Here is a 16,015-nt window from a genome sequence, read left to right on the forward strand (position 1 = left end):
GTGCTTCCCCCGCATTCATTTACAGACAAATCTCTGCACCCGCAGTCGCCTGTGTAACCGTGTTACAAAGGGTTAGGCCCAACTTGGCCCATGCGGTGGTTTTATCAGTAGCAGCTCTTCTGTGTCTGATCTGGCAGAGTTCCAGTTTCGAATCCCACCACCCCTTGTTCTCTGTTGCTGGTTTTTCCCATCAAAGGCAGGGGTGGGGAGGGAAGGCTCAGGTTTGGGCAAGAATATGACTTGGCAAGTGCTGGGCCATTTTGGAGCAAAACTATTGCTACGCAACTTACAAAAATGATAAACTCATTGTGTCTTATGATGGCAAACCTGCGCCAAGTGGGGCCAAGACCAATAAGGATTTTAAAACTTGCAGCATTACACTGTACTTCCACTTCGTTTCACAGCCACTTGACCCTGCTACCTCTGTGGCTCCCCTATATAAAAGATCTGCCTTGTGAGGATCCAGTGGTTGTCCCTGAAGAAGCTGGCTAGCGCCCACAAATGCTTCTGCTGGAATAAGGCGCCTCTAGATCCCTGTTCGATCCTCTTGCATTGAACCGCCATGGCTGCCCCTCCAAAATGGAAAACACTTGGCTCAACCTGGCATGGGATTCTCTGCACAAAAACACGGTAAACACACAGTGGATTTCTCAATCCATGATGTCTAAAGTGGCTCCTCTCTGGGGGGAGCTGGAAGGTTTGCCCTCTTGAGAGTGAAGGGAAGTTAAAATCTGGAATTTTTTCTTTCTGGAATTTGATGTTCTAAGACAACCAATACTTGTGGGTCATCCCACTCTGTTTCACTTTTATACCAACTTAACATTTAAACATGCAATTGCTTTGCTAGTGGGGAATGTCTGCGTTGAGTACCAACAGCAACAAAAAAAGAGTAAAAAGCAATTCGTCTTAAAAGAGAATGAGACAAACCAAAGGAAGTCAGTTCTAGCAGTACCTATTAGCTATGTTAAATCAAGAGTCTTTATGGAGTTTTTTTATTCGTTCGCTTTGAATATGGTTACTTTATGCCAGTATTTTTAAATTACCTATAAACAGACTGTGCACTTCAGTTGAAAGCAGGATATAAATTATTTAAATAAAGATATTTAATCGTATCTTATCCTGCCTTTCCACCAAGTTGTTCACAGCAGTGTACTTGGTTCTTCCCCCCTCCTTTTTATCCTTATGAAGAGTAAGCTGAGAGAGAATGACTGGGCCGAGGTCCCCCACCCAGCATGCCTCCACGGCAGAACAGGGGCTTGAACTAGCATCTCCCCAGTTGTGGTCTCACGAAGCTGCCTTATAGGCTGGCCATCTATCAAGGTCGCTATGGTCTCCTCCAATGATCTCCAATGTGGCACGTGTCAGTGGATTTCCTGGTGCCCATCCCTTCTTTCTTGAAAGGCCAAACCTGACTTTCCTCCACCTATTTGGGTCTGCGAGGGGCCCTCATGCAGGAAACAGGAATTCCATCATAGGAGGCTACCTGGCTTGGAACATTTGCGGTTGGCCATACCCCACCCCCCCATAGCAGTCGTTTTATAGTGGTGCATGCTACTTGTTCCAAAAGTGCTTGCCAGTTCAATAAGGCATCTCTGGTCTTCTCTGATTGGCGGCAGCAGGCAGAGATCTGTTTCTATACTGGCTCCCTATTTATTTTAACCGGAGATGCTGGCAACTGAACCTGGGATCTTCTGCGGACAAAGCAGGTGCCTCTGCCCAGGCAGCTGTTCAGAAGTACACACATGCCACAGAACACACATGGCTGAAGGGAGACCTGGAGCAGGCTGGGAAAGCTCTTGCCTGCCCACCTCTACTTTGGGAAGGCCTCTTGCCCTCCACCCGGCAACTGGTTAGCTGCTCTGTGAAGCAGGATTATGCGGGACTAGACGGCCCACGGGTCTGATCCGACAGGGCCCTGGCTGGCTCCCATGATCACGGTCTTGCCCAACGGTCTTGCCGGACTGTTGCACATGCGCTCCTCTCCTATAGTGGTTAAGCGGCTGGGTTGTGAATCAGCACTCCGCTGGTTCGAATGCCGCTCCTGCCATGAGCTCAGCAGGCGGCCTTGGGGAAGCCATCCTCTCATCTCCAGCTCCCCATCTGAGCGGTGGGGGATAATAAAACTTTGTTGCCAACCTCCTGGTGGTGGCTGGAGATCTCCTGCAATTACAAATGATCTCCAACCGACAAAGATTAGTTCCCTTGGAGAAAATAGTTTCAGGCAGGTAGCCGCCTTGGTGTGTAGTAGAAGAGAAAGATTTGGGTCCAGCAGCACCATACAGTACTAGATTTCCAGAAGAAAAGAGCAAGAGTCCAGTAACTTTATTGAGCTTATGCCTCAATAAAGTTGGTTAGGCTTAAAGGTGCTACTGGACTTTTTACTGAATTTTAAAGACTCCCGTCTTTTTCTACTCCACTTGTCTCATGAAGGGAGCTCTGACTCCCAAAAGCTTTAATCCTGGGAATCTATCAAGATGGGTAGCCGTGTTAGTCTGTTTGTAGCAATGGAAAAGAGCAAGAGTCCAGTAGCACCTATAAGACTCACAACATTTGTGCTAGGGTATGAGCTTTCGTGAGTCACAGCTCACTTCTTCAGTTTGTCTGTAGCAGTAGAAAAGAGCAAGAGTCCAGTAGCACCGATAAGACTAACAATATTTTTGTGGTAGGCTATGAGCTTTCGTGAGCCACAGTATCTGAAGAAATAAGCTGTGGCTCACAAAAGCTCATACACTACTGGAAATCTAGTTGGTCTCTAAGCTGCTGCGGGACCTGAATCCTGGAGAAAATGGCATCTTTAACAACATTTGATGTATATAATATTCGATTTATATACTGCCCTTCAGGACATCTTAATGCCCACTCAGAGCGGTTTACAAAGTATGTTATTATTATCCCCACACAACAACAAACACCCTGTGAGGTGGGTGGGGCTGAGAGAGCTGTGACTGACCCAACGTCACCCAGCTGGCTTCAAGTGGAGGAGTGGGGAATCAAACCCAGCTCTCCAGATTAGAGTCCCACCGCACTTAACCACTGCACCAAACTGGCTCTCTTTGGCCGGTAAACTCTAGGGCATGGTACGCTGCTGAGCTCCCCCCCCCGAACTCCTCCCCTAAAACAGCCAGGAATTTCCCGGTCTGGAGTTGGCTACCGTATGTCCCTCCGGCTGTGCCATGCCCCGACGGCCGGCCTCGGAAGAAGTTCGCAAGCCCCTTGGCACAGCAGGCGCCTCCCAGCGCATGCGTCCCGCTGACCTTCCCATCATGGCGGCGCCGGCCCCGCCCTTAGAGGGACCTTCTGCAAATGGCGACGGCCGAGCTGCCGCTGCGCATTTGACCTTCCCAAGATGGCGGCGCGGCGCTCGCTGCCTGAGCGGGAGGCCGGAGCCGCCATGGCCGAGACGGCGACGCTGAGGCGGGCGGCGGAGGCGCTGGAGCTGCTGCTGGGGAGAGCCGGGGCCGCGGGTGAGAGCGCGGCCGAGGAGGCCGACCCTTGCGGGCTGGCGGGGCTGTCCCGCCGGGCGTTTTCGCCCCCTTCCCTTCCTGAGGGAGAGTAACCCCCCTCCCCGCTCCCCGCTGGAGGCCCCTCCGGCGCCCCTCAGAGCGGCGCTGCCTGCCGGCGCCTTTGGCGGGACGAGCTTCTCTGCGCAACGCGGAGCTGTCCTGCGGAACTCGCTGCCACGAGGTGATAGTTGGCCGCAACCGTCGGTGGCCCTGAAGGGGGGCTTCGTGGTCCCTCCGTCGAGGGCTGTTCCTGCGAGAGGAGAGCCCCGTGTTGGGGGCTGCCTGCCCCTTGTTGGGAACCTCGGGGTGGCGTAGGGTTAAGAGTGTCGGGCTAGGATGTGGGAGACCCGGCTTCTGTTGATGGACGGTATTTATGACCCGCCTTTCTCACTGAGACACCAAACGGATGACGCCGTTTGAGTTAGTATAAAAGGCATTTCAGTGAACAGGTGGTGGGTATCCACAAGCAGATGCGCACAGATTTAAAACCTGCTGAGTGGAAGAAATGCTAAACGAGCATAAGCAATTCTGAGACTAAGGCAGTAAACAAAATAGGAAGCGCCCGGTAGGCTCAGACTCACAGCAACAGTCGTGAAGCCTGTGGCCCGTCAGTATTTACAGCAATAATAGCAAAGCCTGTGTGGTGCTCCTCCATCCCTTTACTGATGCATCCCTCGGAGAGCGCTTCCTTCCTTACGGCGCAGCCCTCCTGTCTGAGTAGAAAGCTCCCCAGAACCATTCAGTTTTGCAGAAAGCCAGGGGAGTGGGGGGGGGGGGCTTTCCTGACCTCTGCAGGTAGGCCCTTCCATCAAGCGGGGGCAACCACGGGGACTACCCGTGTATGGGCAGCTGTTGACTTTGCCCATGTGCAAGGTGGCACCTGCAGAGTGCGCGCTGCCATGGAAGCTCAGCTTCACCTTCCTCACAGGGTTGTTGAGAGGATAAAACAGAGGATGGGAGAAGGATGGTGTAAACTGTTTTGGGTGTTCACTGGGGAGCAAGGTGGTGGGAACTAAAGTAAATAAATAGGGGAAGACCCTGCCTCACCTCTGTTTGTGATACTTTGAGCCCATGTTCCTCTGATAAACAGACTCAAGGTGGGTTACAGTGATATTAACAGCAAGTAAGAAAAAAAAAGAGTACGCACGCACACGCCCCCTGACCTCTCCAGAGAGGAAATGTGGCCGAGCTGCTGTGGCTCTTCGGCAAGGAAGGCAGCCTGCTGCGCTGAAAGCCAGGCCTTGCTGGTTGCCCTCATTGTCCACTGGAGAAGAAAATGCAAACAGAGCCTGTCCCACAGATGCTCTGCTGCTCTGGGCCAGTGGCCTGTCTGTTCTTGCAGCCTGTTTCACACAGTGGCCAACTAGTTGCCCTGATGGGGCCTAGGAGCTTCCCCTGATGTTGCCTTCTGCCACAGGTTGTTTAGAGGCTGACTGCCTCTGGCTGTGGAGGTTCTCTTTAGTTACCATGGCTAGTAGCCACTGAGAGATCTGTCCTTCATGAATCTGTCTAATCCCCTTTTCAAGCAGTCTGTGTTTGTGGCCCTCACTGCATCTTGTGGCGGCAAATTTTGCCTTTTAATCATTCCTTTTGTAAAGAAGTATTTCCTTTTGTGTGTCCTGAATCTACCACCCATCACCTTAATTGGATGCCCTCGAGTCCTAGTGTTTTGGGAGAGGGACTAAAGGTTCTCCGGCCACACTCTCTATCCCATACCTAGATTGGTAAACCTCTGTCTTGTCCCTTAGTCATCTTTTTTGCAAAACGAAAAAGACGCAGCCTGTTCAGCCTTAGCTCAACCTGCCTTAGATTTAACCCTCTTGCTTTCCCTCTTCTGCAGTATCTTTTTTTGAGGCACAGCAACCAGAACTTTTCATAATATTCCAAAGACCCTTACAAGGGCATTACAAAATTGGCCATTTTATTTTCAGTCCTTTTCCTAATAATCCCCAGCCTAGATGGCACCTTCAAGACTGCCTTGGGCTTGAGTCCATTTTCTCAGAGGCAAGAAAGGGGGGAGAAAAAATGGCAAACGAGGAGCTCCTGGGCGATGAAATCTGAGGTAGAATGTGTGTTCTTGCCGCTTCCTAATCTGTCTTTACACCACCCTTCCTCCCATGAGCTCAGCGTGGCATGCATCATTCTCCTTTCCCCATTAGGTTAGGCTGAGAGAGACCTTTTGGGTGGCCCAAGATTTTATTTATTTATTATATTAGATTTTTAGCCTGCCGTCCCCACCAGGCGGGCTCAGGGTGGAGTACAACATTTCAAATTACATAAATGCAGTTAAAAACAGATAAAACAGTATACAAATAACATTAAAACAACTTTATACCATACAGCTTCTCTTCAGATGGCGATGATAAAATACTGCTTTTCAAGCCCTGGCTCATATGTGGGGCGGTGGACAGATCTTTAGTGTGGCCAGTGGGGGCCCAACCTAGCCTCCACCATATGCCTGGAGGAACATCTCTGTCTTACAGGCCTGGCAGAAAGATAATAAATCCTGCCAGGCCCTGGTTTCCTCAGACAGAGAGTTCCACCAGGTCGGTGCCAGGACCGAAAAGGCCCTGGCTCTGGTCGAGGCCAGGCGGGCCTCCCTTGGGGCAGGGACCACCAACAGTTGTTTATTTGTTGAACGAAGCATCCTCTGGGGTACATATGGGGAGAGGCGGTCCTGCAGATCACCCAGCAAGCTCCATGGCAGATGTGGGACTCCCGGATCTGAGTCCATCGCTCATCCCTTGGCTTTCTTTCTAGGACTGGCTTCAGGCCCTCTCCAGGCAACCCAGAGTGCTGCTCTGCTGGAATCCCTAAGCTTCCGTGTGGCTGCTTTGGAGGAGAAGTTCAGTCAGGACCCTCAATGGAGTGAGCTGAGAAGGCTGAGAGCAGAGATCTGCCAGGAGGCGTGGTGGGCTGCGCCATGCCCAGACGTGCCCTGGACGTTCACTACCCAAGCCTTGCTCCTGCTGCTGTGTCTGAAGCAGTGCATGGTCCTCTTGGCAGCTGGTCACTCCCCACCTCAGCCAAGCCCCAAGGTGGGTGAAGCAGCAGCTCCTCCTCTGAGCCCTGATGCCCTCAGCATCTCTCAAGAGAAAACTGTGCAGGCGGCGCTGCAGCTCGTGGCCATCCTGGGCCTTTGCCCGTATCTTTTGCCTGGCGTCGGGCTTCCCCTGAGACACAGGACAGAGTTCAGTGCATTGGTTCAACATATAGTATCACCTGGCAACTTTTCCAGTGCCACGCGCAGGCTTCATGCCACCTGCACCGTCCTGATGGAGATTGCCCAGCACCCGTCTCTGGGCACCCTCGTTCTCACGCGCCATCTTGGGGATCTCCTAGCAGGGTTGTGCCAGCTTGCCTTTGGTCCTACCAGGAGGAAGGGTGACCAAGCAAAGCCGCAGGAGGAGCAGATGGTGAGTTCTCTGCTGCGACACACACCAAGGGTCTGCATCCTTCAGCACCTACGGCCACTCTGGAGAGGTTGAGCTAGAAAGGAGCCTTCGTAATGTTTGCAGTGGTTTTTATAGATGGGCGCTTCCCAACTAAACATGTTGCAGATCGCCTTTCACACCCAAAGCTCATTTTTCTGTTTTTCCCCCCTGAAAGTACTGCGCACATTAATGGCATTATATAAATTATACTCAGCAATTATGACTGAATGGGGCAAAGGAACATTTTCCTCGGGTGTCCTGGAGAGATTCCCTTAGATTGTGGAGACTGTTGATTGGCTTATGCCTGCGCTGTCTGAGAGATGCGATAAACTGACTTGGGCGGCAACATTTGCCAGTTTGTGTTTGTTAGGTGAATGAATTAAAAATACTTTGACTGACTAAAAGGGTTCCCTTAAGTAAATGGGCAGCAGCCTTTTAAATTATTTTAAAATTATTTTAAGTACTGTTTCTTGTTTCTAAAAAATCTCCAGGTGGCCGTCACTGCCCTGGAAGAGGCATTCCCTTTTTACAGGAAGGGGGAATGCTTCTCCTCAGGTGATGCCTGCTGCAATACATTTGTGTAGCTTATCGAAAAACTCAAGAAGCTTTTCTGTGCCAGCTTAATCATAGGTCAGTCACCTGAGATCTCTCTATTTAGGTGCCAGCCCTACTAAAAACATTGGCTTGGTGGACAAAGCAGGGGCCTGGCTGGCTGCCAGGGAAGCCCTGGCCACTTCCAGAGTGGGTGGATCTGCTGCCTTTGTCCTCCTTGCAGCCTTGCCTGGCAGTCTGCAGCACAAAGCCAAAGAGTGGGTGGGGTCAAATGAGAAGGGGAGGGGGATGCCGATCCTCTTGTTGCCATGACCACCCGTGCAGCATCCCAGGCAGTGCAACGGGCCATGTACAAATTGGGCATGTGCTGTTTGGAGAAAGGCGTGCACCTTTAGTGTGTTGCCAGTCCTTGACAACTTGGTGCTGAGGCAGTGTTGCAGCTGCAAATAATGGCTGCCGGGCGTCTGCCTGAGTGCCAGGGCATGTAAGCCAAGCGCCCCCCCCCATAGGCTGGCTGGTGGCATCGGTGCAGATGCTGGCGCAGCCCCAGCACACACACACACACACACACACCCCGCAAGCATAGCACCGAGTGGATCTAGTGCCGATCTGAGAGCCAGAGGAAGTATCCTGCAAACAGCTGCCTAACTCTGGGAGGCTGCCGTGGGCTGCAGGGCAGTGGCCAGAGAGGAAGCAGGTGCTTCGTGCTTTCTCTTCCTGCCTCCCCACTTACAAGGGGAAATGGGAGGGATACTGACCTTTTCTCTGTGGAGAAGCAAAGCAGCACAGGGAGGGTGGACAGGAAGGGAAAGGGTTATTCCTTTTGCTGCTCCAGGTGGCAACTGCTTTGCATTTAAGAAAATCTTTTTGGTCCTGAAGACATGAAGTCAAAACTTCCCGGGCAGCCCGGCTGTGAATTGTGGCTAATGGCCAAAAGGCCACTAGAGGGAGCCAGAGCCCCACAGTAGGCTCTGCTGCTCGTGCAAACTTTCCCCTTGTGGGATTTTTCAGGGCCTTACAGAAGAGGAGCGAACACGCTGCAGGGAGGCTGTGCAAGGCCTTTTGGACCGCGTTTACCAGCCACTGGTGGTTCGAGAGCTGCTGATTCTTCAAGGAGGATCCAAACAGGTACCATGCGGCTGTGGCGCTCTTCCCCACGGAGGTTCCTGCCTTCACTGCAGTCTGGAGGGTCTGTTTGTTTGTTTGTTTGTTTATAGTCCGCCTTTCTCACTGAGACTCAAGGCGGATTACATAGTGTGAGATCAGTACAATCAGTAGCAAGGACAAGGGCAGGCATTTCCATACAGTGTCGAGGTCATTTCCATAAAACAATGTCTCAGGGTAGATGAATACAAGTTGACAGAGCATTAGCCAGGATCCAAGACGGGGTTGAAGAACTGCTGAAACAGAACATAAGCAATTCTAGGACTGACATCAGACAACATGAAGCACAAGCAGTATATACGAGTACATATTCAAAGCAACAGATAATATGTAAAGCAACATAACGGTGGAGCCCATGTTGTTAAAGCACCTAGACAGAGCAGTTGGGGTGTGTGTGTCAGTTTTCACAGTGCAGAGTGAAGGGGTCTCCACCTGATGACTGCCCCGTGAGGACACCAGGCAGAAGAGGTGGGAATCCATTGCAGATAGTTAGGCATAATAAGGCTGTTGGCTTCGCCTTTCTGTTTGGGCGCCTCCTGAAAGGGAAAGAATGGGCCTTTCAGGGAGGGTCTCCCGGGTCCTAACCTGGCAGGTTGGCTGCTCAGCCACTCTGGCACTCTCCCACCTGCCAGCGTAGTTCTGGAAACGATGACACACACACGCCCTGTGTATCTTTTCAGGGTTCTTGCTCACACGGGCACGAGGGTGAGCACCACCTGGCCCCGGCTCCAGCCTGGCTTCGGCGCCTCTGTGGGCAGCTTCTGTCTGAGAGGCTGGTAAGACCTGGGGGAGTCCAGGCCGTGGTCCGTGGCATCCTGGAGGGGGCAGGAGGTATGTGAGCTTTTAACGGTATGCCCAGCCACCCCTTCTCCCCTTCTGGTTGGAACAGAGTCTTTGCTTCTCTGCCGCTGGAGGAAGGTGGGCTTGGAGGTCGTGGGGATTCTGCGGCCCCTTTTTAGCAATGCTTCTTCCTGGGGGTGTCGAGTGTCACTGCTGGAGATCACTGGGTGGCAGAGGTTGTGCTGGCTCAATGGCAGGAACTGTGACGTGTGTAAGAGGATCCCTTTGCACCAGGTTAACCTCTGCAGCTGCAGGAAAATACCTGAGGAATTGCAGAGCTCTGCATTAGCCTTCCTGCTGATTAAGAGGGCTGTGGAGCTTGAAAACTGGCACGCTCCTGCCTGAGCTGGTTCACTAAATGCTGTCCGTTGGCTTGCTGGGTGCCAGCTGGCCGAAGAGCATTTGAGGGCACCTGCTTTCTGTTCGTGCTGCTTTCCCTTTGCCCACAATTCCCTGGCTTTGGAGAGATCTGACGAGCAGCCTGCCCCCTTCCTCTCGGCCTAGAGGTGAGAGTAGGATGTTGGGTTCCCCTGAAGTGTGGAGTAAGCAGATGGGCTGGCCTCTGGGGTCTTAACACTGTAACACGATGTCTCCTGCATTCCAGCAGGGGCAGCGGGGGGCAGCGGTGCTGAAGCAGCAGCTGCGGACTGGCGGAAGTGTGACTCGGTCGCCAGGATCCTGTCGTCTTGTCCTCAGCAGTCTCTGTCCTTGGAAGAGTACTACCAGCAGGTGTGCCCCCAGGTATGCCCGTCAGATCTTTTCATCAGGTGGTGCTTTGAGGTTGCTGTCAGGCAGGGAAGGGCTGCATACGTTGTGCGGGCAGAGGGGGGCGTGTAGTGGCTGTGCATTGTGCCAGCTCAGGGGAATGTCCGTTCATTCTTATTCCTCATAGAGCTCAGGGTGCGCCGTACCCTGTGGGTTAGACTGGGAGAGACTAGCCCAAGCTCACCCTGTGGCTTTGCAACCAAGTAGGAGTTTGGGCCTTGGGGTATCTCGTCCTAGTCTAAAAAGCTAACTTTTACACCACAGCAGCAGCCCTGGGCCAGCCCATGGTGAAGAGAATTGGGTGCTGGGTCTGAGAGCGGCTGATCTCCTCTTGCCATACATGCGCACACCGATTCCCTTCTAAACAGCCATTTGCCTACTTGCTTAAGGTGCGCAAGAGTTGCTTTGTGGTGACCCGAGAAGACGGTGCTCTCATTTAGCAGGCGGCTGGTTCCGTGCTGTTTAAGTGTCACAGGCAGGTCGGGTCTTGCCAGTCGTTTCATTAGTGAAGGTGTTTTTTCAGGCCAAAAGAACATCCCCCCGACACAAGAGGGGTTTTTTGCATCAAGGAAAAGTTCTTCTTTCCTCTGTTACCTAAACTGATCCACAGGATCCAACTTATTGGGTTGTGTGAGTTGATGGTACAGTGAAAACGGTTGGGGGCTGGTACTTTGTATGTCCTCATTTGGAAGTGAGATCATCTTTTCCCTGGGTTTGGTTCTGTTAGATTTGTAAGCTTTGCCGACTATTGTTGAAGAACCTGCATCCGTCTCTTGTGCTTAAGACGCATTGCTCAAACTGCCTCCCCCCCTCCACGAATATCATTGCATGCCACCCTGTCCCTGCCCGCCCAGATCCTGTGCCACTTCTTCCCTCTGCCTCCTGTAGGCCCCCTCTTTTGCAGGAGGCAGCTAGGCCTGGGGCAGTCATGAATGCCTGATCCCAACTTCTCAGTGATCCACAGGGAAGTAAAAGCTACGCCTTGAATGCTTAGAGGCGAATATCTTGCCTTGCCTTTCAGCAATCGCTTACTAGCAATAAGCACCACTCTCGCCCCTTGGAGCCCACGGGCAGCTTCCAGGGTGATGGGCAGAGGGCCCAGATGCTGTCTGGGGCCAGGAAGGGCCTTCCCAAGACCCACTTGTACGTGTATCCTCTTTCAGGTCCTGCAGCTGCTGCTCATTCAAGATCGGCTCACAGCACAGCAGTTCCAGAGAGTGGCCGCCACAACCGTCCTCACCATGACCAGAGAACACCCTCCGCAGGCAGAGAAGTACCTGCTGAGCCCCCTGCTAGAACCGCTGCTGCGTTGCCTGGACGTGGCAGGTAATGGCTTTTCGTCCACCTTGAACAGGCCAGGGAAGGGCTGTAGTTGGGGCTCTTTGCATTGTCCTCACCTGCCAGGAATGTCGTTTTGTCTAAAACCTTCCTAGCTTGGCATGTTTACTGTGTAATTCTTGGATGTGTCTTTCCCCTATTGGGATTTCCCCCGGCTGAGGCTTTTTTTTAGCAGCTTAGGAGCAGATTTCTCAGTCGCTCGTTTTTGTGACAGGCAGTTCTGCTCATCCAAGGGCTGATTTGAAATGGAGGAAACGGCCCGTTAGCACGGAGCTCCAGGGTGTTTCCCTCACGAGGACCGGGCAGGTAGTGGCCAAAGAGATCTGATGGTCCCGTCTCTGTTTTGTCCAGAGGTGTCCCTAGAAGACCTGCCAGCAGGAACGGTGCTGGTGAAGGAGAAGGAGCTCACGGGCTGTGTGGAAAGCGTGTTTAAGGTACAGCACCTGACGGCAGAGACTGTCGGCAGGGGGAACTAACTGGCATTCGGGAACACGAAGGGTGCGGCAGACTGAGTCAGGCTCTTGGGGTCTACCTAGGCCAGTCTCGCCTGCTCTGACTGGCAGAGGTCTCTTACTTCACCGGCCGAATGAACCTTTTAACTAGAGATATCGGGGGTTGAAGTGGGACATCCTGCATGCAAGGCGCACGCTCTACGTGCTCTGCCCCTAAGCCACACCCTTGGCTGTGGTGTGGCACGTTCCAGGGGGGTGGCTACTTGGCATCCGTCCGGGAGCCATTCGGTGCTTCAGGCTCTTGAAGTGGCATCAGTCCTTCCGAACCAGACAGGGAAGCCTTGGCTCTCTCGGGGGGCCTTGAAGCACTGGAGACTCTTCCTCGGCAGCTTGTGTTGGCTTTCCTATCCAGGGAGAGCTCGCAGCCCAAAGACCGTGGGTGTGACCGCGCTGGCTCCTCTCTCTCGTGCCTGGCCTCCTGTTCTGCCCCATCTGGTCAGCGGTGTCAGACCTTTTGTCTGGTCCATTCCGAAGTGCCCGTACGCGCTTGGAGTCAATGCCACTCCTTTCAGGGGCGCTTCTGTCTTGGAGCCGAATGCTTAAGATCATCACTCCTGCCCAGCGTGTGCCGCTTGGCCTTCACGGGTGGATGCTGCCCTTCGTGGTCTGCTTCGCTGGGAGTAATGCCCTGCCTTGCACAGCGCTGCTTACCCAGCATTTTGGCCTCTTAATCGCAGAGGCAGCAGTGTGTGTGTGTGTGTGTGTTTGCAAATCTTTCAGGCAGGCTAATTGGCAAGCTTGCTTTCAGAAGCTGCAGTTGCTGGCCGGGCCAGCGGAGCACAGAGGAGATGGAGGGTAACTGCCTGGAAACGCTGAAAGGGGGAGCAGAACTCCTGTCCTGCCTCCCAGCCCTGGGTGCCTGGAGTGGGAGTGGAGAGGCAGGCAGATGTTATTCTCAGGCCCCGCATTAACAGCTCTCTGCAAAGCTGTTTTCCAGAGCCATTGATCAGAAGAGTGCTAAAAAAGGCCCACCAGAGGGAGCTGGTAGTTGTCAGGGACCTTTACTCTCCTGGACCATTGCTGCCTTTAAGTGCATGGGCAGGAGTTTGGCTTCTTGGCAGCTGCCAGCTGCACATTCCCTCTGTGGAGAGCAGTTTGCTCTGCCCGGGTCACAGTCCGGAATTTGAGGGCAGCGCTGTTGTCGGAGGAAGGTGAACCGTGGGCAGACAGTGGTGGAATCTTTGCCAGACGCTGCGGAGGTCTGAGCTCTTAAACACTGGTTGCCTGACAGCTCTTGGGGCCGTAATGACCTGTCTGAATGAGCAGGCAGGCAGAAACCAGCCCTGGAGACAGCTCAGTGGCCACAGGTCTGAGTGCAGGTGCCTCGGAGCACAGGGCGGGTGCCTTGCTTGTGGCAGTGTGCTAGGACCCTGAGAGGGGAGAGATTAGCACAGCACATGTGAGCCTGCTCCTGTTTCGGGGACTTTGCCTGTTGTGTGTCGCTTGATACCAAAGTGGGGAACTCAGGGAGGAAAGTTGTGCATAAATGACGCCTGGGAGGAAGGCTGGCTCCCAGAGGAATTAGGCTTGGCAAAAAGAATAGGTCACATTTCTTGGAGAGCTCCTCCCAGCACTTGTCGGTTCTGCTTCCTAGCCCAAGGCGTGGCTGGCCCAAGGTGCTGGCTTAAAGCCAACTCTTAGCACTGCAGCCTTTGGGGTTCTCCTGATGCTGAAGTCTACACCTGGCGAAGGAGGCACCTGTGTGCGTCCCGCTCTCTCGCTTCACTTCATACCTGTGCGGCCTCTCTGCTCTTCACAGGTGTATGCTGCTGACCCCGAGCCTTCGGCTGTGTTGCTGGGCTCCTTGCAGCCGGCATTGGGAGCCCTCTTCTCCCTCTACTGCTTCACCAAGCAAAACGTGTCTTTTTTACGGTAAGAAGGGGAGAGAGATTCTGCGAGTGATTCTTTGTTCCCCGGGCGAAACCTTCCTGCTTGGAGGCCACGGCTCACAGGCTGCTGCCACCACGAATAACTGGTTCAGAGTCTGCTTCATGAGAACCAGGGCCGTTCTTGACTGTGCACAGCAGCCAGGCTTCCTTGGCGGCACATTCATCGCAACCAGGCCATGCTTGGGGAAATGAACTCACCTGCTCCTGGGAGACAGAGCAGAAAAGATTTGTTTAAGAAGCAGGGATGGTGTGTGGGTTAAACGAGGCAGCAAGACCTAATGCTCCTGGCCTGGCCTACAGGTGGCTCAGGACTTCTGACTTGAGGTAAGGTCCAGGTTGTACATTGCTGTCTTCTAGCCCAGGGATTGTTTCTGACTAGCTGCAGCAAGTCAGGGTAAGGAAGGAAAGCTCCCACGGCTCTGCCCCTGTTCAGAAAATGGAATATTCCTCTATCTGGTGAGGTATTTCCCAGACTCGCCTGGTGTTCCTCTGCAATGTCACCCTTTTGGGATGAGTTTGTGTTTCTCTGCTGGCTTATGTGGCTGATGCTCTGATGCTTTGCTACGGCTCTTCTGTTTTGCAGCACCCTGTGCCAGGAGATTTTGTTATGGTTCTTGCAGAAGTGTGAGAGAGAGACGGCGCTGTCCATTTTAGAAGGGTTGGCGAGGCTGGGAGGGGCCACCCACTTCCTCCACCCATGTTGCCAGTTTCAAGCAGCCGGTGAAGGGGGTGCTGTGATCGCCGTCAAGGAGGCTGTCAGGTGAGGAGCAGAGTGGCTGACCGGCTGGGCACAGCTGCAGGCAGGACCTGCAGATGCTCTAGCCCTGGGCTGGCCTTTCCAAAGCCACTTGAGTGCATGAGCCCAAGGTGTCCTGTGGGTTCAGGGCAGGATGGAAGCCAAGTTTCAGCTTCCCATGGCTGAGGAGGCCTGGGTTGTGTGCATCCCTGTTTTGTGGGTGGGGAAACCATCGGAGGGTCTTGGATGAGTCAGGCAGCATCACCCCACTCCTTGAGACTGTAGCAAAATATCTCAGCGTTCCTGTGCACGCGTGTCTAGAAAAGTCACCTTTTCTTCCCTGTATGAAAGGCAAGCTACAGAGGAAGCCGGTGCCAGCCAGAGCCCTCCTTGGGAAGCCACTGTATTTCACTGGCTGCCTCTTCTTTCCCACCTCCGTTTCCAGAAAGGCAGCCGGAGGCGCTTCTCTGAAAGAGAGCTGTGAGAATCCTGAAGCCAGGAAACAGTGTGAATCCCCAGTGCTGGACTGGGAGGGAAGGCTGACCCTTCAAGATCGGGGAGATGAGAGCCCAGAGCTCTGGGGAGGTGGGGCAGGGACTTCGTGGTGGTTCCTGACTTTCCAAGCACTCCTTGCTAGAGGCTCAAGTAACCAAAAACCACAAAGTTGGGAGGAGGGAGAGACTTCTGGCCCTGAGCAGAAGTGTTCACTGCAGAAGCTCCCATCACCACCATCGCAAAGGCTTTTAAAAGTGAGCTGCAGAAACCCTTCCATTGAGCTAATAACTTGGCTGCCAGCAGAGAACTGAGGCAAACTGTCTGTGTATTGTATTTCTCCCCTGCACTCTCAGCTGTGCAGCTCCCGACACAAAAACGTGAAAAGCTGTAATATAAACTAACAGTATAGCAGTAGAGCTGATGGAACATCTGTGGCATAAAACACTTGATTCAATCATTAGCAAAGTTCCAGAGACTCCAAGCACTATAGGGGACAAACTGAAAAGACTCCCAGTGGAAGGAACTGGAGCTGCAGAGACAATAAATCGGCGGAGGAGAGTGAGAAACACATGAAGACGAAGCTCAACAGCCAGCCGAGTCCAAAAGACAGCTTGGGCATTGGCCTCTTACTCACAAGTAACACTTAGCAATTTTATAAGGCTACAAGTGTTCAGAGCACTTCACATGTGTTCTTGGATTGTGGTAAGGATGGCAATGAGATCAGAGAGGTCCAAGTTGCCGTCATTAAAGGAGAGGTGGAGACAGGTTTGTTCAGGGCCACCCACTG

The 16,015-nt window shown here is 53.1% G+C and overlaps 1 protein-coding gene across 2 annotated transcripts in view; it reads left to right on the forward strand.

Annotated features, from left to right (window-relative positions):
• The first annotated feature begins 3,356 nt into the window (after positions 1–3,356).
• Positions 3,357–16,015, forward strand: part of TANGO6 (transport and golgi organization 6 homolog) — a 36,923-nt gene continuing 24,264 nt past the window's right edge. For both annotated transcript variants that reach the window (XR_008598372.1, XM_055000727.1), the window contains exons 1-9: positions 3,357–3,464; positions 6,264–6,919; positions 8,501–8,617; positions 9,334–9,484; positions 10,098–10,234; positions 11,422–11,584; positions 11,948–12,030; positions 13,868–13,980; positions 14,581–14,757. Coding sequence is in view for 1 of the 2 variants with exons in the window: in XM_055000727.1 (XP_054856702.1) it covers positions 3,392–3,464; positions 6,264–6,919; positions 8,501–8,617; positions 9,334–9,484; positions 10,098–10,234; positions 11,422–11,584; positions 11,948–12,030; positions 13,868–13,980; positions 14,581–14,757 (1,670 nt within the window). In the remaining variant the exon portion in view is untranslated. The remainder of the gene's footprint in view (positions 3,465–6,263; positions 6,920–8,500; positions 8,618–9,333; positions 9,485–10,097; positions 10,235–11,421; positions 11,585–11,947; positions 12,031–13,867; positions 13,981–14,580; positions 14,758–16,015) is intronic.

The sequence above is a fragment of the Eublepharis macularius genome, chromosome 16 (assembly GCF_028583425.1).
Source record: "Eublepharis macularius isolate TG4126 chromosome 16, MPM_Emac_v1.0, whole genome shotgun sequence".
Taxonomy (NCBI): Eukaryota; Metazoa; Chordata; class Lepidosauria; order Squamata; family Eublepharidae; genus Eublepharis; species Eublepharis macularius.